The sequence below is a fragment of the Cydia pomonella genome, chromosome 12, assembly GCF_033807575.1.
Source record: "Cydia pomonella isolate Wapato2018A chromosome 12, ilCydPomo1, whole genome shotgun sequence".
Classification (NCBI taxonomy): Eukaryota; Metazoa; Arthropoda; class Insecta; order Lepidoptera; family Tortricidae; genus Cydia; species Cydia pomonella.
Window position 1 is genome coordinate 6,850,809 of NC_084714.1, and position 24,739 is coordinate 6,875,547.

Here is a 24,739-nt window from a genome sequence, read left to right on the forward strand (position 1 = left end):
GTGACACATACGTATATTGGGCCTAATTAGAACCGATAAGTACATTACAAGTATGGGATTTTACCACAAAAAAATGCGGAATCAGGATAAGGAACCGACCGGACGTCACCAAACTAATGTATGCAAAATAATTATATAGGTATTAGCCTTCGAAGCGGTTACTGACTCTTCATAACTAGTACAAAAGTAAGATAGTAAATATCAAATAGTAGTTTGAACACTTTGAACTTGAGTTTGAAGGTAATTTCAAGTTCTTGTTGCCGGTGACATAGTTAGAAATCATTGCCGCCAGCATCCTTGGTACAATGCCTCAAGGGCCTATTTTAGATTCAAGCTAGTCATAGTAATACTCTGTATATTATACAAACAATACGTATATTGTTATTGTAAAAAAAAATATGTTAGAAAGAATAGATTTGTACATAGTTAAGGTAAGGCACTTTTGTAAAATTAGGAATAGGTATCATCCTGAGGGTATGAATTACGTGGTGTCAAATTATACAAGCAACATCTGACAGGAAATCTCATTTTTGACTTGATTTTAGTAATATAAATATTATTTATTCCAGATAACATTGATCCATATACCACAAATTAATTGTGTAAATAAAATAATTAAATGTCAAACAAACAATATTAAAGGAACAAATAATATTGAATGTAATTTGTTAAACATGTTAATATACAATTAAACTATCGTAACAGGCAATATATGCTTCTTAATATTTTATCCCTGTAGGTTTTCCCGTTTCAAATTGGTATGGTTTAGAGAAGTCTTGTTTTTATTAGAGTCTGTGCGGAAAGAGAAGAGTCGTGGAATGTATGGGGCCCAATAAATTCCACGACTCTTCTCTTTCCGAACAGACTAAATATATTTTTTGGGCAAGTACCTACAAAACTTTTTTAAGAGAACCTTTATGGGCAGAAGAAAAATATCTGACACGTCCTCGGTGTCAAGCCAATCAAAACCTAACATATTAACTCAATGTCCGTAACTAATTAACCTTTGTGTAATATACTGTGAAATATAATAAGTAGTGATTTATATGTAAAAACATTGTATGATACTTGATACTAGGTAAACAGTGCGAGTGCTCTGCCTAACTGGAGTAGTTTAATTACAAACCCGCAACGATACTGCATCAGACACCTGCACTTATTTATAAAGATTTCATATTATTAATTGCCCCCTCATTCCTGAGGAAGATAATGGTAATGCGAATAAGTTTATACTTAATAACATTATCTGGTCAAAAATACACATTAAGAATTTAAGTGAAACATGGAGCCTTATCCCCCAAAGTTTGGTATTCATTCGAATAAAATTGGACAGGGAACTTGGATGGGGCCAAGAAAACGCGAAATTATGGAGCATAAACATATATTATAGTAGGTATACATGTATAACACATAATGTGTACATGTTGTTACAATGTAAACAGTTGCTTGTGTCTAGCAACAGTATAATCTAGTCTAATCAGTAAAAGTAGTTATGTAAGGCGCTAAATGCAAGTGCTTGATAAAAGTTATCATTGAAGGCCCATGTTATGTTTTGCTTACAGCATGAGGTGCTCTTAAGATATCGAATAGATGGTAAATAATATAAATTGTAAATTATCTAGCATACATTACATAAACTTGTCAATTGTAAAGGCCCATTTAGACGGTTCGAGAACTCGCATGCGAGTTTAATAATGTTGCGGTGTTTAATCGGTCGCCTGAATTGGATGTATCCTGAATAGTCCGTAATGTAAATAAAATCGCATGCGAGTTCGCGCACCGTCTTCAGCCCTAAGTCTAATAGGTACCTACTTAACATTTTTGAACACCAAGAACACCTAAAGGCGTCGTTACTAGTCGTGCCCACAGTGCCATGGACAACTATAAGTGTCATGGACAACTATAAGTGCCATGGACAACTATAAGTGTCATGGACAACTATAAGTGTCATGGACAACTATAAGTGTCATGGCGTAGGTACGCTGTCAATGTAACCCTCACACTTTCAAGTAAGGTTTATATTAGCTCGCTTGCGCCCGTGACCTTGGCGTGTAAGTAACGTTTCTGTTTATGACCCACAGCGTCCAAAGATAATAACCGTTGTCATTGAATTATTGTCATACGCGATCTAAATAAAAAACCAGCCAAATGCGCTCCAAGGATTTGCTTGAGTGACACTAAGCCACATTTTAATTTAATTATAATCATTAAAATTAAAACACAATCATTAACTCGAATATTGGGTTTGACGAGTTGACGAGACGAGACGATTGGGTTTGGGCTCTTTGACGAGGAGATTGCGAGTATTGCTACCTTGGGTCGACGATAGGCGAAAGTATTACTCATTGCCAAAATAAAAATTACTAATAAAATAACTAGGATATCAGTAAAAAGTGTATAAGTGTAAGCCGCACACGTATTCCGTAAATCGCCTTCAATTATCAACGTCTGTCGATATTATCGATCAATCGTGACACAAATCCTTGATAATAAACTTGACTAGGAAGTAAAGTAGGTACTTACTTATAGTATTTATACACGCGACAATTTAGATAAACAATTAAAATTTATGCTGTGTCGCTTAAAGCGGTTTATTGACAATTCCAATACAAGACCGCTTAAATTTATAATTTGAATTCAAAGATACGCAGCGTACACAGTTATTCTCGGCTTCAAGTCACCATATTTATAAATAAGTAAGCATAGCAGGATACAGTGGGAGCAGTATCCGATTTTCTTTTTAACGTTGAGATTATCGTCAGTTGGAGGCCATTTGCTATTAGGTTTATATTCGGTTTAGGAAACCACAGTTAACATATGGCCTAGGGAGCGTATTCAGCGTCCTGCGTGAATGAGGCCGTGTTCTACATGAATATACTCGTATATTAAGTATACTTTGCTCAAAAAAATCCGATCTATTTGAAATGTATTGTACAAGATAGACATACCTATTTCGATTTTGGAAGTTTGTTGTCGACCCACAAGTTATAAAAATTTAGGATTAAAAGCTTGTTTTAAATGGGTAGTTCCATAGTTTACAAGCATAGTGCGGTGTAAATGTGGATGGCATGAGTCAGCAGAATGCCAGTATTGTGATCCGGATCAGACGGTACACCACATTGTTTTTAAGTGTCCCATCACCAAGTTTTTCGGGTAAATGGCAGATCTTAAGACCCTATTAAGACTGCCATCGAATGTCTAAAGTCCGATATTTTAAAAATCTAAGGGCCAGTTGCACCAACCTAACTTGACAGACTGATCAACGTTACTCAGCGGTTTATTATGAAATTTTACATACATAAACACATACAATCACGCCTATTTCCCGGAGGGAGTCAGAGATTTCCACTTGCTCCGATCCTGATCTTTCGCTTCCTCCACTTTCATAACATTCCTCATACACGCACTCTTGACCTGGCCTTTCTTCAGGATTTTTCCAATTTGTTCAGAGAAAGTCCGGCGAGGTCTACCCCATCCAGCTCCCACTTCTCCCTTATACACTACATATAATAAAACCTTGCGAACGTTTTACCGTTGACAAACAGTTCGGTGTATCGCACCCTAAGTACAGAATTGTATGCCATACGATCAATAAATACCTATATAGGTTCTATAGTCCCAGCAACGGTATCTTCCAGTGTTTTCTCATAAGTACTAGAACATGTTACTTTATCGTCAAGTTAGTACGAAGTAAGTGACGACTTTCAAGAGTCTCTTGGCTTGACGTAGTACGGAGTAAGATTTATGTGTGAGATAATGGACATGAGCGACACTAACGGCCATAAATAAGAAGGGCAGCTGCAAGGACACGGTCTGTTTGAAAAACAAGTATAGTTTTCAAGTAATCAGCTTTTGTACAATACCAAACTAACCTCGACGACCGGTCTGGCCTGTCTAGCCTATGTAGCCGATGGTCCCGGGTTCGAATCCCGGTAAGGGAATTTATTTGTGTGATGAAGACAGTTATTTGTTCCTGAGTCATGTGTGTTTTCTATGTATTTATCTATATACGTATGTTTGTATATCGACGCCTAGTACCCATGGTACAAGCTTTGCTTAGTTTGGGGCTAGGTCGATACTTGCGAGAATATTTCTGCAGAGAATGTTGTGCTACTTGCACATTGTTCAGCCTAACCCGATTAGGTTAAAATAATTTTATTTGAAAATTTGTACATCTTAGAGTTATCCCCATTGCAATCACAATTAACTGAAATGTCGAAGTAAATCTCCTGTTAGTTAAAAAAAATATTATATGCTGTCAAACAATTATTCTGAACCAGTGAACTAACCATTAACGATCTAATCAAATTACTATAACAACAATTAGATTACGTACATTGTTTACTAGCAATATTACGCAACATAATGAAGAAACTACGTCCTCCAAAACTACTATACATAATTTGTTTGACATGAGATAGCGAACCGCGAGGTTATCTTAAATGTAAAAATATATTAAAAACGACATATGTATATTTCTGTCGATTCAGTTTTTAATTTTAACATAAGAAATGTTTGTCAAATTATTTTCGTATTGAGTGTAATTTGGCTATGCATCTTTCCGGAAATTAAGTTCATAAAAAAGACGAAGAGCAGAGGTGTCAAAAGATGCAGAAGCTCGCGGGGCTTCGTATGGTAACACATTTTTCTTGTACATACATTAGTTTTCCTCTAAAATCTATATCTCTATGATAATAATTTAGTGATGGATTTCCAGCGTTGGGTACTTATGGTTTCACGTGTAATTAAATGTGTTAGTTTACAGTACTAGTAGTAATGAATACCGTTGTTTACATTAGAGATCGCCCACACGCATTATTACGACCTGAGTTATCAATTTCAGGCATCTGTCTTCGGATTAAATATAAACATATCTAGTCACATATAAAACATACAGGGCGGCATCGGAGACGTGCTTGGAATTAAGGCATAGGGGGGTGAATCGACTTTTTCTTGTCACTTGTTGCGATGGTCTGTCCTTTCCGTTACAGGTACTTTACTTAGCATATTAGTAGAACACTAGAACACAGCAAATGGCAAATTATGGTATTATTGTCGCCTGGCTGTGTATAAATGCATTTTGCTGAAATGCTCTATGCGATACTTGCATCACACCACCTGTTTCTGTTTTACCCAATAGTAAGTGACTATACGTTTAAGGTTAAATATAACCAATTTTTTAACCCAATAATATTAAGTATGTTTTTATTTCATGTACCATCCTCTCACTTAGGATTAGCAAACTTGCTTTCCGAAATTTTCAAATTTCACCCTGTATGGCGTACGTGACACAGACCACGTCGGGAAACTTTCGGAGTCACCTTTCAATAGCTTTTGAATCAAATTCTGCACGGGGTCAATTGCCCCGGCGCATGATATTAGCTATTATTACGGATCATGTTCAGAATCACTCGATTCAACTAATTAGCATTACGTTGTACCTATCATTTTTATTTAATATGTAACCTACTTATAATTTAATGAACTATTATAGCCATAGGTACATTGCATGTCTTTCCTGTGTAGGTAGGTACTAAACTGACAAAACGGGTAACATACGCCAATAGTGATCACTTTTGGGATCACCTCTACTCTGTAGTATTGAAATGGCGATTAATTCATAAGTTAGCAAAAGAGATTCTGATTAAGTTTTCAGTTTCACCCTGTATTGGCGTACGTGACCCAGGCCACGTCGCGACGCGAAACTTTCGGCGTCGTATTTCAATAGCTTTTGCAGCAAATTCTCTACGGGCACAAATGTTGCGCATGTTATTTTAGCTATTGTTACAGATCATGTTGAGAAAAGGCATTCGCGGTTAGAATTACGTTGATATTTAATATGAAAGTATGTTTTAGTAGGCATCATCACGGTACCACAATTCTTCTTGATGGTAATACAGGTCCTAAATAAATAAATAAATAATAATAATAATTCAGCCTATATGCGTCCCACTGCTGGGTACAGGCCTCCTCTGACGAGCGAGAGGGCTTAGGTTATAGTCCCCACGCTAGCTCAATGCGGATTGGGGACTTCACATTTGAATTTCTTCGTAGATGTATGCAGGTTTCCTCACGATGTTTAACTTCACCGAAAAGCTAGTGGTAAATATCAAATGATATTTCGTACATAAGTTCGGAAAAACTCATTAGTACGAGCCAAGATTTGAACCCGCGACCTCCGGATTGAAAGTCGGACGTCATATCCACTCGGCCACCATCGCTTCTGCTACTAAATAACAAATTTAATTTAAAACGGTTGGCGATAAAAAATATGAGAAAATGTGCAAAAATTGTGTTTGTAGAAATAGAAATGATACGTTTTATAATTATTATGTTTATAGCTAGCTGGCTGGCTAGTGCCTTTTTGACTATTGACTGCAATAACCTTTTTGGGTACTAGAAAACTGTTAAAGGTGGAAATGTGGTGGAGAAAGCTGGAAAAAACTATTTTAATTTTATTTGTATTTTGTAATAGCCCGTGCGGAAAGAGAAGTGTCGCGGAATGTAAGGGAACTCTCCTATCGCTTTCCGAACGTACTTCTAGTATGAACTTACCGAAAATAGTAAAAAAACTGAAAATTCTTAATAATTCAACATTAATAATACCTAATAAAAATTGATAGGTGGGTGTGTAACTCGGTAGTTACACACCCACCTTTTTTTATTAGGTATTATTAATGTTGAATTATTAAGAATTTTCAGAGAGAGTGAAACAAGAGAAAATACGTAATAAGTGGTAGGTAGCTAGAAAAATAAATATGCACAATATCAAATTTTAGTGGCTTTAATTGAATCATCTATAGATAATTGTTTTGCCGCATTCACACGCTTTGGGTACAAGGGTTACAAAATACTAAGTAGGCACTTAATTACAATTATTGTATTATGTATGTACATAATTGGATTAAAATTAATCGTGACAAGCTGACAACATATAACGACGAAAGTTTGAGGTTTTCCTAAAAAATTGTGTAAGTACAACAGTGACAGCCAACGTTCCTAAAATAGTTATTTGTTTTACAAGGGGGCAAAGTTGTTGTTTAACCGCTCGTGCTAATACTGATACCCGAGCAAGCGAAAGATTCCAAAACTGAACCACGAGCGTAGTGAGTGGTTCGAAAAGGGGTATCTTGAGCGTTGCGAGGGTTTCAAGGCACGAGGGTTAAACAACTTTGCCTCGGAGTGAAACACGAAATTTTTCACCACCCCAACGCGAGTAAACTACTACTTAGCTATGAAATATCAAAAAAAAAAAAATGAAACCCAAATGAACATAATAAAAAAATATGATTCGAAATCATCATTTAAAAGTAATTTCTTCTAGCTAACATAAGGAAACAACTCAAAATTAGAATCTAATTTCTTTGCCCGGCATGTGGATAAAATGCAACTTTCTCATTAGTTTTTGAACAATCAAGAGGGCCTTTACCAGTTGGTGTGGTGAAAATGTATTTACACGCCTCTAAGGCACTAGCAATAAGGTCGTGTAAGTGTAAATATTGTGGCAAGCGACAAAGTAGGACGTTTTGTCAGCCACGGTCAGTATACATTTGAAACGTTGGCTTGTAAAGATGTTTGTAACTTCGACAGTACGAAACTGCACAGAAATTAAATTCCTTTTCATCACACTTTCTCGAAAAAGGTCTTATTTCATGCAGGTGTACTAAAGGACAAAGGCCTATATTGTTTCCCCGGGGGTTATGGATTGTGAAAAAAAAAAAGCTATAACCCTATCAGGAGTTATATCATTTGTTTATTCTGTCTAATTCATACGAACCATGAGGATTTACTTTTAAAATAATGACGTTTCTTAATTTAATATTTTTGTTTAAATTTAAAACAAAAAAAAAATATTTCAAAATATCGTATCGTATCGTTTTAAATATTTTTACACAATTTTAAATAGGTCTGGGCTATAACCGCGAAAATCGAAGTTCGATAATTGCGGACATTTTTCTCTGTCACTCTAATTACGTCTTAGTGAGAGTAAAAGAGAAATATCCCCGCAATTTGCGAATTTCGGTTCTCGCGGTAGGCCCCCTGTCCCTTCGACGCCTAATTTGTCAAAAAATGTCAATACGGCAGACGAATGTTTGAAATTTCACCGTATTAATAATTATTTTGCTCAGAAATTAGTTTTTTCTCCGCAAGTGTGATGAAAAACATTGTGTGTAATATTGCAAATTCGTGTCGTTAATTCCTTCCAGCCTGTGCGGCTGTCGGTCGGGAATTATCAGTTGTCACCCTCGTGTTCAATATTTCACGTAACCCCCCCCCCCCCCCTCCCCCGTTGCACAATGTACTATAACCGTAAGTTCCAAAAGGGTCTGGAATCGACCACTGTATGCAACACCCCTGGATTTGTGCATCAATAGGCTACGGTAACCACTTACTGTGAGGCGGGTTGAATGCTTGTTTGTCACCGACGTGGCATAAAAAACTAATAGTAAAGGCATTAGCAAAATGATCTTCAGTTCAATTCTAATATTTGTATTTTTCGATGTCGTAAACCGGTAAAAGTCAGCGGGTCAGTTTCACTTGCATTTTGTTGATAATTTTGCAAATTTTGATCAATAACATAACTGGTTTTAGAAATTATACTTAACTAATTGGTAGATATTTATGTGGAAAGCGAATAGGTATGAATGGTTTAGGATATAAGAATGAAAAATAAACATCAAAAACATACAGATACTTAGTTGACTTATTTATACGCGCAGATTTTATGCGAAGGAACACAAATACTCGTAATGTTACATCGTAGAATATCTAAATATGTACAAACTGTCAGGGCTTGAAAATTTTACGAAACGCTTTGAGACATTGTAGGCTTAGTGTAATTTGTTTTATCTCGGCAAAATTTTCCTTATTAAATGCAAATCGATCCCTCTGCCTATACCTCCATGAAAAATCTCATATTCTATCCCTAAAAATAAGATCTAATCATCATTAGGTATATCTATAAGTAGCCTTATGTTAACTCCCCCGCTGTTACCCACGATTTTTCAAAGAGAAAATTTATAATCTATCTATGGAAAAAATGTTTTCACGTTCCCTTCAATGCTTTTATAATGAAGTATTTAGTAAGGTATTTCGCGACATTCAAGGATTCGCGATAAGGCGCTGTACTGTACGTATCTATAATTATTCCTGTATTTATCTATAATTATGATACAATTATCTGTTTGAACTCTTATCTTCTTGACATTGGTTCATGCTGCTCATCACGTAACATTCCATGGCATGGTTTATCTATCGCCATATAAACATGGTGTGTGGCTATATATGCTTAAAAACAACCATAGGTACCATGCTATAATTATCAAGAGAATTCAGCAATTGACGTAAATATATTTATGGTTTTATTATCAATTCAAAAACAATAGTATCTTGTTTGTGCTTAGTTTGGAAATTGCAGAGTTTTTAACCGATTAACATCACTTTTGTTGTCAAGGACTTACGGAGATTTTAACATAAGTAGGAGTATGTTAGACTTTGTGCATGTATTGTGAATCTTTTAGATTTATCGGTTCAAACGATCCAATATGATTCTTATCACCGCGATCACGTACACTGTCTATAAAACCAGAAGCACTTAATACTATAGTCTGTATCTTTAGGTATTTAAAAAAAGGTAAACACACAATTTGTACATTTTCGGGTAGTTTTAATATTTATTGGTTAACCAACCAAATACAAAACCGTCTGGATCTGTCACTGAACGACCAGACTTTAAACCTACATTATTTGATCATGTAATGTTTTCATCTACCCTCAACTGCCTTAAGGAGCCATTTGAGGGTAGATTTTGTTTACCTTTTTTTAAATACCTAAAGATACAGACTATAGGTATGTCACGAATATTCGCATTCGTATATATGAATATTCGCATCATTTTAAACATTCGCATCAAATGAAGCGAATGTTCTGCGAATGCAAATGTGCGCAAGTCGTGTCCTGTCTCGTCGACTCACATATGAGCAGTGCGCGCAAACTGTTTTCCAGTAATGCATTTTGACCAGTAGAGAGCATTTTTCAACACTATAACATCCCATTCTAAGGTAACTATGTTTATGTAACAGATTTTTTTCTAATTGGAATGATAATAACTACATATTCGTAAAGTCAGATCACGATAAGTTGACAGCGATTTTGACAGCCCCAGTGCAAGTGTTATTTTAAACGTCAAACTTCTATGTAATTATGACGTTTACTTAACACCTGCACGGGCTGGGCTATCAAAATCGCTGCCAACCTCCTGCCAACTTATCTTGGTCTAAGTCTATTCGCATTCGCGAATGAGAAGAATGCGACATTCGTGACAACCCTGCTTCATAATTTAGCAACACTTCCCTACTACAACGCTTACCAAAGCAAAATAAAATCTGCTGAGTTGCTTTGCTTACAGTTGCTATTGCACAGTTAAAAGATATTTTGGTTTAGTACACATTTTCCATTTTGAAAATGGTCCCGCTTTCGAAGTTACCCCAATGCACCTCACCTCTTGATCTAGTTAACTATGAAATAATGATAGGAAAGGTTACATTGTAAACCGTGAATAAATATTCATGCAAACGATTAATACAGAGTAGTAGATAATCTCACAGAGAGTTAATCAATTATCACGTTTCCAACTTTCACGCTTGAAATTATTGTACGTAAACCGCGTCTATTCTTGATATTAGATACTACATACGTTACTAATGATGATGGGAAATATTTTTTTTATACCGACGTGGTATATAAAAAAAGATTACAGACGCAAAAAGTAATTAGAATTCGCCCTCCCATGGTGTTCTCGGGAAGGCTAAAACTTCAAACATAGCTACATACGTATTTTTCCAGTCAATGTGTCTTTGGTTTATTTTGCTTGTTAACATTTGGCATGTAAAAATAACTTATATAAAATGATCGTAAGTCAAACAGATAATCGATTCACTCGTTCTTTGGTCATTCACTTATGGCTGTAGGGCTAAGATGGCCGGCTCTTTATCATTTGTCACGCGGTAGCAGCATGATTTCATTTTTATCACTTGTCTCTTTGCCCGTCACTTTTACTATTTGTTAGAATGTGACAAATCTATATGTTCATGATTTTTTTTCTATCGAGCGAAAGTCGAAAATTCAGGATTTGAATCGATATAGTCCCTCGAGAAAGGCCTGAAGACAGTCAAGATTGCTAATTAAATATATGGCAGCCGTATTTATATCCAAAAAAGCGCTACGGCTTTAAAAAAAAATCTGAACTTTCTGCACCTAATTAATAATTTGGTTACTTGGAATTATGTTGGACGGGTCAAAATTATTTTCGATGTCTTGTTTTTTGTCCCCAAAAATTGTGACGGAGCGGAGTTTTTTGTATGGGGTGAAATTTAGTTTTTAATTTTTCTCAAGAGAATTATAATCTACAGCTAGAAAGACATGCAATACCACTCAACTTTTTTTATTTATTTGTTAAAAGACAAAAATAAAAGCGTGACAGAGTGTAAAGGTGATAACGATAAAAATGGCAAAGGTGTTTAATTGTTTATCTTGCATCATTGTCATTACTGCGATGTTGTCACGTGAATCCAACACGTGAACAATGTTTAAATGTAAGAACATACGAAAACAATTGTTCTAACGAACTTACAGTCCAATTGTTTGTAAATGACAACAACTAATGAAATGCTTGTGGATGTTGATGCAAACAAATCGGCCCATTGAAAACAGGACTAGAAATTTCGATTTATTTTAAGTCAAAACACTCAGTGAACCTAGCCGCCGCCATACGTACATATTATAAACAAATTAAAACGAGAAGAAAATTTACATACAAACTCTATTTTTTTGTACAACAATTTTTCGTATAACAATTTTTAGCAACGATAACTAGTACCAGACATTACGTAAATGTTCACGTCAAGTTTCATTTAATGTTAGCATGTCATTTTAAAATGAGAGCGTAAATTCAGAAAAGTGATGATGATGATTTTATGATCATATTGTTAATTCGGTTCAGTTCAATGAATTATCAAGTTTAGTCCTGACAGTACAACACGTGATTAATACTGATTGAGAAAGCAAATACCATATTTCTATAAATAAAAGTAAAACTCTCAGAAATACGAAATTTAGTTAGTTTTTATAACCTTCATGTTGGTTTTAATCTTCGTAAAAAATCTACATTGTCCTTTTCTTATCATTTAATAAAAAGGATAACGTAAGTATTATAAGTACAGAGTACCTCTATCAGTGCACAAATGTGCGCCATATTTTCATAATCGATATCCACCTGTGAAGTTATGACAATTATCTAATGGGAATTAAAAATAATATCTAGAAACCACGATAATGTTATCATGTCTGTATATAAATATTTGAATATTTTTGGTTGAATGTCTGCCTTCATACCTACGTATGTACTATACATACATTGCGCTACCAAGGTAACTTCTTTGATATTCGGTCTAATTTTATGGCAACTACTGTACCATCGGAATCTGATGTACAGTCAAGGTATTAAATATCGATACGGACAAAGTGACAAAAATATATACACACTACCTTAATATATAGGCAATATGGTCATGTATACATATTTTAGCACTTTATCCGTATCGATATTTACTGTGCAATTGCATACCTATTCATAAATATAATAACGCCGGTTTGCCGTAGCCACGCCGGTTCACGAGGTATTATTAGGCCCAGGGACTCAGGGTACCGCCAAGATGACAGTCGTACTTCGAGAATATATTTAGAAAAATGTATCGCGATGACAGACGCAACTAAAAGTAACGTTATCATTTACATATTATTTTATTTTCGATTGGTGCTTATATATCAACGATTGTCATTTGGTCCCAATTACCACCAGTTTGACGCTGACATATTCGCTAGCGCGTGCGTAACTTACTTTCTATAGTTTTTATGCATCTCGCAGCTCATATAAGTGCGAGCGAGATGTATAGTATAGAAAGTAAGTTGCGCTGACGTTAGCGAATATGTCAGTTAGACAGTTCTAAGGCAATTGAGGTAAGGTGCCTTGACAAATGACTAGCATAAGATTCTATGGACATAATTGTTTATTAGCAAGCGTAACTGATATACTGTAACCGTTATTATGCAATTAAAACAAATTATGTTAAATTGGCAGAGGTCACTAATATCCATTTGCTCCTCTATTGATTGTTTTTCTTTCTAAATACTCCTTATAGATTCTTGTTGATTTAGGCAACTCTCGACCTGAGCCTGATCTATGGTTTTTCCGATTTGGTCAGGTAATCTTTCTCTGTAGTCCGTTTTTAGGGTTCCCTAGCCAAATGGCAAAAAACGGAACCCTTATAGATTCGTCATGTCCGTCTGTCTGTCCGATTATGTCACAGCCACTTTTTTTAGTACCTATTAGAAAGGTAAGCGATTTTGACGTGTCTTTTTAAAAACGTTTTCGAAAAATAAGTACCAATTATAAATGAAATACAATCATTTACATTATTTTGCGTTCACAGGTAATAGTTACTGATTTTTAAAAAGTATTTTACAATAAAAAGACATGTCAAGATTTTTTTCCTTTTTTTCTAATGCTAAACAAACGAACTACGCAATTTGTGTTTTCCATTATTCCCTCTTTTCATTCAGTTTCACCATCTTTATTAGCCTTCTTTCATTAATCTAATTTATATGATCAAGCCATTTTATCGTAACGGTCAACATTATTTATCAAATCACTATTTGGCTATTAATATGTGGGTGTAGCGAATGTTCGCACAAATCTGCTAAATATATGGCTCGAAATCTCAAACTAGCAGTTGATAAACTTGAAAATAGGTCATTGAATTTTAATGCCCCATAAAGAAATTTCCTTTTTCCTAGAGGATTTTTATAACGGTGCAGAATGGCAATCGACGTTACCATTCCTCTCAGAAACCAGTATAGTGGGATCTCCGGTTACAGATATTTGTTACGGATCTCAATGTCACGGTAATACGGATTCTTGTATGGTTGTGATCAGTGTGTAGTAGGAATAACAGCTTTGTAAGGTCAATGCTCTGCGAATTTTGCCAACTGACGTAAATTTACGCGCATTAAATACGGGTTTTTTTTTCTTTTATAAGTAAGGGAAGAGTTGTGACTGTTGTGAGCAAAATTCCGAGTTAAATCACTTCGCCCCAAAATTCGAATTGGGGATGTGGCAGTCCCCTATGGTGATTACAGGTTGAACTGGACTCTTTGCAGGAGTGGCCAGACATAGCACTAGATACAGATCAATGGAGACATTGGAGGAAGGTCTTTGCTAAACAGTAAGACAAGATAGGTTCCAAATAACAATTAAAGAAAAAAAGCTTTTAAATCGTCGTTGTAGTTGCGAAATAATAAAAACCACAAATTTTGACGAATTTCTGAAGTGAGAGAGAACTATTTCTAATCTGTTTTTGTTAAGTACCTCTGGAGATTTTGGCTTCAGAGCCCTTGTATTGAATTTTGAGAACCGAAGAAAATATTTGTTTTTCTATGTCTGTATATTTTCAGGGTTTTTTTTTCCATACAATGTTAAAATACTTAATGTTCACCTCAACACTTCTCCAATGTTCAACACAAAAATTTCAAAAAAAAGTAGTATTATTTTCAACATGACATGTTCACATGGGACCTCATAAAAATACATTTATTCCAATTGTTTCTTTTATTTTTCTTTGTTGATAAAATATAGTATTTCTTTGTACTAATACTACTAATGGTACTGTATACATACAGTAGATGGACGGATAACTGTGGTCACGCTCCGTAACCATTACCTCGCGAAAACTGTTTCAAGTACATAATCATTATTAAATAAAATGTCTTGTAATTCTTATATGTCCGAATTTGCCGGCCGTGCCCTAGTTTCATTTGCCCTCGATAGGAGCTATTGTCGGTGGTCAGTAAGATGACAGAGGTTGAATTAGGAACAAGAAGTTATATTAGTAAAAAAAATGTTATGTCCTCACGTCATAGTCCGTGTCATCCACGATGACGCGCAGATGTCAAATCTAGCCTTTATTAACATGACAATAAGAGTCAAGGTACGCGTCTTCGTCAATGACACGATCTATATACCGGCAACTTCGTCTATGTCGTCTATGTGGAAAGATAATGATGATCGATAAAAACTATGATGTCCTTCTCCGGGCCTCAAACTATCTCCTTAGCAAATTTCATCTAAATCGGTTCAGCGGTTTAAGCGTGAACAGATACCTAACAAAGAGACACAGAGTTATTTTTGAATTTCTAATATTAGTAGGGATTCGTTTCCAACTTGTGCCTTGCTCGCCACGGGGGTTCTTCAGATTAACTGGCCTTCTTTGTGGGAGAGATATATACCTAAGTAGATATATATCTAAACAGAGTCAGTGATTTGATAAAATGACTGAATTTTTCTAGGGAAATGATGATATGGATGCGTCATTTAACATCCTGCGTGATTTGATCATAACCCTTAGAGATTTGTTCAAATCTCTGTTTTCATTATTTCGCTGCGACACATAGTTGGGCAAGGGTCACTTGTAACTAGAGCATTATTGTTGTTGCGAATGCAACTTATTACTATATAAAAATATTCCCAATGCAGTAGCTAAAAGCAGCCGTCGGGCTCGGCTAGTATTCGGAGGCTTTGAAAAGCACCAATAGGAGCGCTCCGCATATTCTTTATCGCGGCCAATTAGAAGCACCTAAATTTAAACCACCTTTTGTACTGATCAAATATTGCAAAATCACTCTATCATCATCTTCCATACTATCAACAACCAACCACTTTCTACATTTAACCGTTTTGGCAATTAAACCCTTGTAACCAGTACATTGGAAAATTATAACACTTCACTAAGATCCTGACCTGCACGGAGGCTACAATTGTCCTTTTCTTGTGCTAACTAGTATCATCACCGAAATAAATATAGTTTTTATAGGTATTTTACCGCTATCAGAGACTGAACAAATTGGTATGCCAGACTATATAACGAATTGATATTTCAAACACACGAGAACTAAACTGGTGCGTACATATCTTCATAATAACGGATTTCAATATCGTTATTCGTTATTCATTAACGCACATCGGCAATTTTTTTTGTTACCTAAAAGGACATTTTATTCCAGTATAAACTCCATTGCATATAACGTCACTCGATTCACGATTCACTCCCTATAACGTCGACATTTGTTGGCTATAGTTGCTTATTTAATACAGGTATTAAGGTTTTTATTTATTTTATTATTTTTTATTTATACGTATACCGAAAACTCTCTATAGCAGAGTGGTGGGCAAAGCCATTTCCGGCCCGCGAAAGGATTTTATCCTGCCCGCCGCCGGCCCTATGAAATAATTAGTATATGGCATTGGCTTACGATACCCGCAAATAAAAATACATTTTTACTGCAATTCTGGCCCTCTTAAATTTCTTAAACTTTCTGGCCCCCTATGAAGAAAGAAGACCACAGCTGTAACTGTATTTTAACTAGATGCCAGAGACATTTTTTGGCGAGGTTTAGTTTGGAGGCATGGTTTTATGAGTATTCATTGTATCTAAGATCAACCGAAGACATTTTTTTATATTTTTTTACTTAGGGCAACAAACATTGCCTAATAGAACGTCTTACTAGAAATTTCTTAAAAAATAACCTGTTGAAACGTATGCAATTGACCTCATCGGCCAATGAATTGAAGGGCGACCTAATAATAGGTCGATGCCCTAATGCCCAAATTTAAAAATCATTAGGTAATGACAGGAGGGTTTCCATTGGGTAACCTAAAATAATGTAACGATACGTGAGTTTGTTGGTTGAATGCAGTTATATAATTCTTCAGAAACTAGACTATACAGTACTACAATACAACTAGTATTAAAGTAGGTACCTATAATAGAATCTACAATACTTATCACTGAAAAAAATCTCTTCAGTCGCTTAGGATATTCGCTAATATTTCCGCATCGTTTTACCCTTCGATATTCAATAAACACAGGATTCCCCACTGACCTATCACACATGCACATATTTTATAACAAAAGTTGTATCTCCTGTGGGCAGTAGTTTACAGCTTGTGTGCATATCGTCAGGTGACAACGAAAATTTACTAATATGGCTCTGAACTTGTGGCAGTAACTAGTTCAGAGCCATATTGAACCGATTAGTACCACAACAAGGTGAATTTTTGTTTTCATTTTGTGAGCTTTGGTTGTCACCTGACGATATAGTAAGTAATGATTTTTCACACAGGTTTTAAGCATATACGTTTCAATCAGATAATTCGGCTTTCTAGCTTTAGTTATGTCCAAAGGAGAGACGTGAATCTGATTACCGTGAATGAAGCTATACAATTTATACTACGCCCCCTTTTTCATACAACTTAGAAAACCTTTGTTAAATTTCGTCCCGTCCTAACTCAAATGTCAAAATGACAGATAAGGAAAAAATTATCAAGGGTTTGTTAGACTTGCCAGGCGTTTAATGAGTAGCGCCATTAGCCTGTAACTCTGTATTATTCATGTTTTTCTCATTGGTGACATTGGAATTTCGCTCTTTTCTCACTTATCTCGGAGAAAACGCTATTAATTTAATAGTCAATTGTATTGATAATGCGACATAAATCAAGTCAGAGCGATAACTTACTTGATGATAGCTATTAATTATTTCGTCAAGGCTTTCAAGCTAATTATAATAAGTAACATCCCTTTATATCATGTAAATAAAGTTGTCGTTTAAGATTTATTTTCTTTAAAGATACCTACAGTAATTATCAATAGTATTATCCACCATTTTCTAATAGCTTTACGATAGTTATTTGTTTTACAAGGGGGCAAAGTTGTTGTTTAACCTCTCATGCTAATATTGATACCTACCCAAGCAAGCGAAAAACTCCAAAATTGAAGATTCCTTGAGCGTCGAGAGAGTTTCAAGGCACTTTGCTTAACAAACTTTGTCTCCGAGTGAAACACAAAATTGTTCACCACACCAACGCGAGGAAATTACTAACTACAAAAATCAAACCAAATCAAAGCCAAATGAACGTAATAAAAAAAAATATTCAAAATCATCATTCATAATTTTAATTAATTTTACAACTCAAAATTTGCATCTGATTACTTTGCCCCACATGTGGATAAAATGCAACTTTCTCATTAGTCTTTGATCAATTAAGAGAGCCTTTCGGTACCAGCTGGTATAGTGAAGATAACTTTGTCATTCTTGCGGTTAAAATGCAACTATCTCATCAGATTTTGATCAGCCGGTGTGGTGAAAAAAAATTTAGGTAATATATGCAAAACAATAAGAATATAATTGATACTTTTGAACGCAAAAATATTGTTATCTGTAACTTATCCTTTGAGCTGAAATTGGCTTAAGCTGAAATATCCGATTCCTTGGTACCTACACTACCTACACTGAAACAGTTTCAGCAACAAGACGAAGTAATCAAACTACATTAGCAATTTCTATACCTAGTAGGACAGTCAGAGTTAAATTTCAATACTTGCCATTTCGTACCTTGTCACAGTAACAATCAATATGAAAGTCGCAAGGGACTTCATACTATTGTCACTGTACTCACTGTGACAAGGTACGAAATGTTATGGTACTCAAATTAATTTCCATGACCGTACCCAACTTCGTGTAATTGGGCCATTTTACTAAGTACACTATACTTGTTTAGTTATTTTGGGAACATTTATATTATTTCTATTCAGAATATCGAGCTCTTTTGATACTAATAGGAGAAAAATAAAATCCCATTCCCATACATTTTCGATCCTTCCATTGCATTACCGTCATCCTAAGTCTATAAATAAAACAAGGAAATGGAAACAAAAATCTTGGGATTTTTTTATAGGGATGGAAACAGCTCGTGAGTCTGAGTAGATATAACATAAAAATAACCAAAAACTAGTGTTAAGTAATGGCTCTATTATTGACAGAGCTTTAGCGAAGGTCTCAGTTTCAGCTTAAACAAAAATGCTTTCGTATGTCCGGATGTTCTCCTCTGCAGGTCGCATTTCTCAAGCGATTCTTGTGAAATTTCTCGTGAATGCCTCATGGCATTAAGTCCGCCTTTTGTACTACAAGGTTTTCTTTTGTGCAATAAAGATTAAATAAATATATATTTTTTTAAATGTTTAAAATAGTCGGAATTGGTAAAAAGGACTGAAGTACCGGTGTAGGGCGTATGGCACAACCATTTCACTTTCGTACATATTTATCTCATCGTTTCCGAGTTGTCCGACGTTCTGTGAATTTTTCAAGCCTTTAAATAGGTATTTGAAATTTCTTTAGGGGGAAGTTGGCTGCATAAAAATGGAAATTTCAACGGGGTGAGCTCGCCGAGATAATGATTCGATGAAGTAAGGTTTTTATTTTTATTTTTACACTTTATTACATATGTAGATAGGTCCCTTTATCAGTTATCAAGAAGCTTTAACTTTAAATTACCTGTCTTCTTCCTCGCGTTGTCCCGGCATTTTGCCACGGCCCATGGGAGCCTGGGGTCCGCTTGACAACTAATTCCAAGATTTGGCGTAGGCACTAGTTTTTACGAAAGCGACTGCCATCTGACCTTCCAACCCAGAGGGTAAACTAGGCCTTGTTGGGATTAGTCCGGTTTCCTCACGATGTTTTCCTTCACCGAAAAGCGACTGGTAAATATCAAATGATATTTCGTACATAAGTTCCGAAAAACTCATTGGTACGAGCCGGGGTTTGAACCCGCGACCTCCGGATTGCAAGTCGCACGCTCTTACCGCTAGGCCACCAGCGCTTTAAATTACCTGTATCTACCTAAATAACATTATGTAGGTGTAGGTACCTATATTATTATCATATACGCACGAAAGCGAAAATGATTCTCTTTATTTTCACTGGCGACAAGACCTTGTAAATATATTTTCACGGTTACCTACGTATGTAGGAGTAAATACCTACCTACTGGTAAATACAGCTTGATGTAACGACTGTAAAGTAACATGCTAATAGCGCACGCATGTTGATAATTAACACGTCATGGTGTCTACACAAACAAACATTATCATTTGAATATTAGTATTGATCTATTCAATATGATCGCTATGTTTACATGCCCTTAAGATAACGTTTATGCTCTAAGCCGCTTTTCCAGTTTTCCACATTGCAGGAACGCTACGTTGCTAAGTTATGTTGCACTGTTTATCACCGAGCATCTACCGAGTTAGCGCCTTTCTAACTCGGCCGGTTAGCACCGAAGTGGCCTACGTGACTAGCGGTCCCCCGGCAATGGTGCCGTGGCGCCAAATAAATTGACAACCTATTGATGTTATTTAATCAAATATCACAATTAACTGAATGAAGAACGAACCAGACTGCCCATAGTAACACTTTTTAGTTCAACAATAACCTTCAATTATTATATAACTCAGAAAAAAACGCACGTGTGTCCCGCGTATCAGCTGATTTTACTACTTACCCCATGATTTCACGAGGTTGACAGAAAGCGCGATAAGGGCGAAACACAGCGCGTTGCACATTTTGTCTCATAAATTTTGGTACAGTCTCATTCAAAAGCACATTTGGATCGGAAATAAGTGGCGAGTTTCAGCTTAATGGCTGATAGAGGGCGGCACGACCACTCGCGCCGCGTGTTCGACCGAAACTGGCGAATCGCGGTCACCGGTTGCACAGCACTGGCTAGAACGACAATAGGTTCATTGAAGAAGTTTCGCATTCGCGCATGCGGCATATCTGTCTTATCGCGATCTAAGCGTAGGAGGCCGTTTGGAACTTCGGAAATGATATCTACCTAATGAATCTAATGATTAGATTCCATTTACAGGTTTTGGCCTAATTAAATTATGACTACCGACTCAATGTTCCGCCTGACAATCTGATGATAATGTTTTCCTCTATCTTTACAACACACCGAACTAACGCAAGAAGGCCACAGATTTATTTAATTACGAGGTTCGAACTTTCTCAGAAGTCGACCACTTTGGCATGCATACACCGATATCGAAGTGAAGTGAGGGTCCACTTCTCATGTTTGTATTGTTAATGGCTGAATCATGGGTCAGAGTCAAAACCATTGACATATAATATATGTCAATGGTCAAAACACCTCGGATTATATGGCCAGGTGTAGTTAGAGTTTTTGGTGCAATAATATATTCATTTAATCAACTGCAGTGCTAAATTAAAAGCGAATTCATTGTTAGTGATGATGATGCTAATTAGGTAGTAATATATGCCTATTTGTATATAGGTATTTACTTCAAGTCTCGTTTTTCGAAACATGTTCAAATTCAGCAAACATATTAAAAACAATGACACGTGTTCTAACAACAATGGACACCTTGGGCTTTTTTGCTAGCTTACATGTAATAATACCTATATATCATATGCATTGACCTGTATTAATATACATTATACAGTGTATTCATCCAATACAGGCAATAAACCAAACCAGACATAGAACTTACCCGTGTAGTAATTATAACTCCGTATGTAATTAATTTTTCAAAAATTACCGATCAGCAATGTATGTAGCAATGAACATTACGTTGAGAGTTACCTTTTACTAGTAGTGTAAGGTATACGCATAAAAAAACTGCAAATCGATGTACAGTTTAGCCATTTGGCACACGCATACTAGAGCACCGCAGTTCCTAAAAAAAAATCCCTTAGGAGGGGAGTGCCGAGTCCTTAATTTTTTGTATAGGACTTTTTTTCAGAGACCTATCGTGTGTGGTGTCGTATGAAAGGGTTTGTATATTGCGGGCCGAATTATTTTATATGGTTAATATTTTCATTGTATTTCTAAGCAAAGTTTTCTCAATGTACTTCTTAGGTGCTATGCTAATCACCGTTTAAAGGTTTGCAAAAACCAATTTTGCGAACGCAAAACAGCTAACGTAAAGTAGCACATTTTGAGCAACTGTATTAAACATTATTTACTGCATATACTTTTAACTTTTCATTTACACATCTCCACACTAAGTTGATTGCTTATAGGCATTAGTGCTATTTGTGGACCTCATTGCTTGCGCACACGGTATTACTGAGGTGAAAAGTTGTATGTGTCACACGAGAGCAAAGTTATTGTACATCTCGTGTTTTTGAGTCCCTCGCTACGCTCAATATTCTAACTTAGAATCACTTACTCGAAATTTTCGCTTACTCGCGACTCAAAATCAACACTCGCAAGAAAAAACAACTTTCCTCTCTTGTTGCACAAATAACTATTATTTAAACTTTGACTGTGAGTCTTCCTATCATGAAACTGTAATAGGGTTGTTTCCATCTACAAATCTTAGGGCAGAATTGTATCCCAATAAATTCTTTTGGATTATAAGAACATGTTAAACAACTTTTAGGGGACCTGTAATGACCAGATTTTTGTAAAGATTGAATTTAAAATATCTTTTGGCACACGTTACGTGACCAAACACGAAACGTCATTGAAGATTCTGATGACGTCACAACTAACTGTCAATAGTGTCAATCCGAGACACTATTGACAGTTAGGCGATAAACAACAAATGACAAATGTCAGTTGATAGTTCGTATCTTCTACGTGCGTATGTAGTTATGTATCAAACCGTAAACTGTGACGTCACACAATTTTCAAAGAGCGTTTTGGGCGCGAAAGCATCTGTCAAAATATATTTTGTTAATTTAACATATTTAAAGCCGTTTTTAGTATAAAAGTTGAATTATAGGGCAACTTTTAGTTAATATAGAATGTAATACGAGCGTTTCAAAAAATTAGAAACGACCCTATTTCAGGCAGAATCTAATTGTAAATAATAGCTCCTCCTTAGTTAATTATAAGTAGTTTTTTATAATATAGGAAGCAAACGAGCAGACAAATCGCCTGATGGTAAGCACCGTATCGTACCGTTGCCCATGGATACCTGCAACACCAGAGAGGGGTTGCATTGCAAGAGAGAGAGAGAGGGGCCGGTCATAATGATATGATATTTATTTAAGTAACTGTTGCTAAGCAAATACTCGTTTCGCGAGCATACTATAAAATAAGCGATTATATCATGGATATGATATAGGGGTGTTTGGCAATGATAACGTACTGATGACTGAATCCTATAAAGGTTCCGTTTTCTCCTTTTGAGGTACGGAACCCTAAAAATAAAAATGAATTATGCTTTACCCAGGAAAAGTACTTCTTTAGGAACCATGGATTATAGAAAACCCTATAAGAAGGCCAAGCGTGACTTAAGCCGATCTAACGAAAATAAAATTTGAAAAAAATTGTATTATGTTAGGCTCCGCCCTTGAGGCGCGACGCGCGAGTCCAAACCTCACTAGATTGTTATTTTTTTGAAATCCCATACTTACTGTAGTCTATTGTGAAAACTTCGGCAGAGAACTTATGTTCTAAAAACAAAACGTTCTAAAGAGGAAGTGTTTTATTGACATTCAAAGTGGTGCGCTATAATTATTACATTGTAGTTTTATAGATAATACATCATATATCAAGTTTCTGATATAGTTATGGGGAACGGGAAGTACGTTGGAAGAGGAAGTATTTACTTCGTGACCGGAAACGACAGAGCTTTAACATTCTACCGACAGTTTAAATTTCATTACGCGTTGACATAATGTGTTTGTTCAATTAATTCGTTAGCAATAAATTACTGTATTTGGCTTTACTTTTATTTCAAGGTCGTATTTACCGGTATGCGAGTTGAAGTTTTAGCTATGACAACGATTTTGTTATAGTCATGGACTTTGGTATCCAGTTATCCACTTCCTCATCATTGGCCACAGCATCTTTGCAGATGATAGTTGCAGCGAATAAGGAGGTATTTTGAGGAAGTAGTCTACAGCCTATATCGATTGCGATGACTGTATAGACCAATGGCCGATCGGCATTTCTTGCCGCATCGATCACAGATGTGTCTTGACTCCTGGGGTGGTCCAGCAGCTCTGCGAGTTGGCTTCTGCTTGAGGTGGTGGTGCCTTCCCGCAGGTTACGACACCACTCCACCACCACTTCCTAAATAGATTATTTTACTTCAAAACATTTTTATGTCTTCGTGTAATTATTTTTTTATGTTTTTATTCATCTGCTCAAATGTTCACTTTGGACCATTTTAACATGTAATTCTATGGTTGACTAGCACAGGATGTCATATGCGTTAAGTTCGCCATTTGTGCATTAAGTAGGTATTCTATTTTGTGCAATAAAATGATCGGTAGTCATTTTTTTTTATACTACGTCGGTGGCAAACAAGCATACGGCCTGCCTGATGGTAAGCAGTATCCGTAGCCTATGTACGCCTGCAACTCCAGAGGAGTTACATGCGCGTTGCCGACCCTAACCCCCTCCCACCCTCGTTGAGCTCTGGCAACCTTACTCACCGGCAGGAACACAACACTATGATTAGGGTGTAGTGTTATTTGCCTGCGATTTTCTGTAAGGTGGAGGTACTTCCCCAGTTGGGCTCTGCTCTAGATCTGGAATGACATCCGCTGTGCTGTGCCCTACCACACAGAGCGAGATACCATTCACAATGCCCATACCTCTCTTGTGGACGTAGTTTAAGGACATACCCGGGTCCGGGTCCGGGTCATTGGTAGTTTAGAGTCAGACCAAGATAAGTTGGCACCTATTTTGACAGCCCAGAGGGTGCAAGTGTTATTTTAAACGTCAAACTTCTATGAAATGATGACTTCTACTTAACACTTGCATAGGCTGTGCAATCAAAATCGTTGCCTACTTTGGTCTGATTCTTGCTCT

The 24,739-nt window shown here is 36.2% G+C and overlaps 1 protein-coding gene across 3 annotated transcripts in view; it reads right to left on the bottom strand.

Moving 5' to 3' along the window:
- Positions 1 to 20,914, bottom strand: part of LOC133523374 (protein cueball) — a 38,456-nt gene extending 17,542 nt beyond the window's left edge. For 2 of the 3 annotated variants that reach the window (XR_009800219.1, XM_061858901.1), the window contains exon 1: positions 20,450 to 20,914. Coding sequence is in view for 2 of the 3 variants with exons in the window: in XM_061858901.1 (XP_061714885.1) it covers positions 20,450 to 20,510 (61 nt within the window). In the remaining variant the exon portion in view is untranslated. The remainder of the gene's footprint in view (positions 1 to 20,449) is intronic. The other variant, XM_061858900.1, reaches the window with a different exon arrangement.
- Positions 20,915 to 24,739: the final 3,825 nt, after the last annotated feature.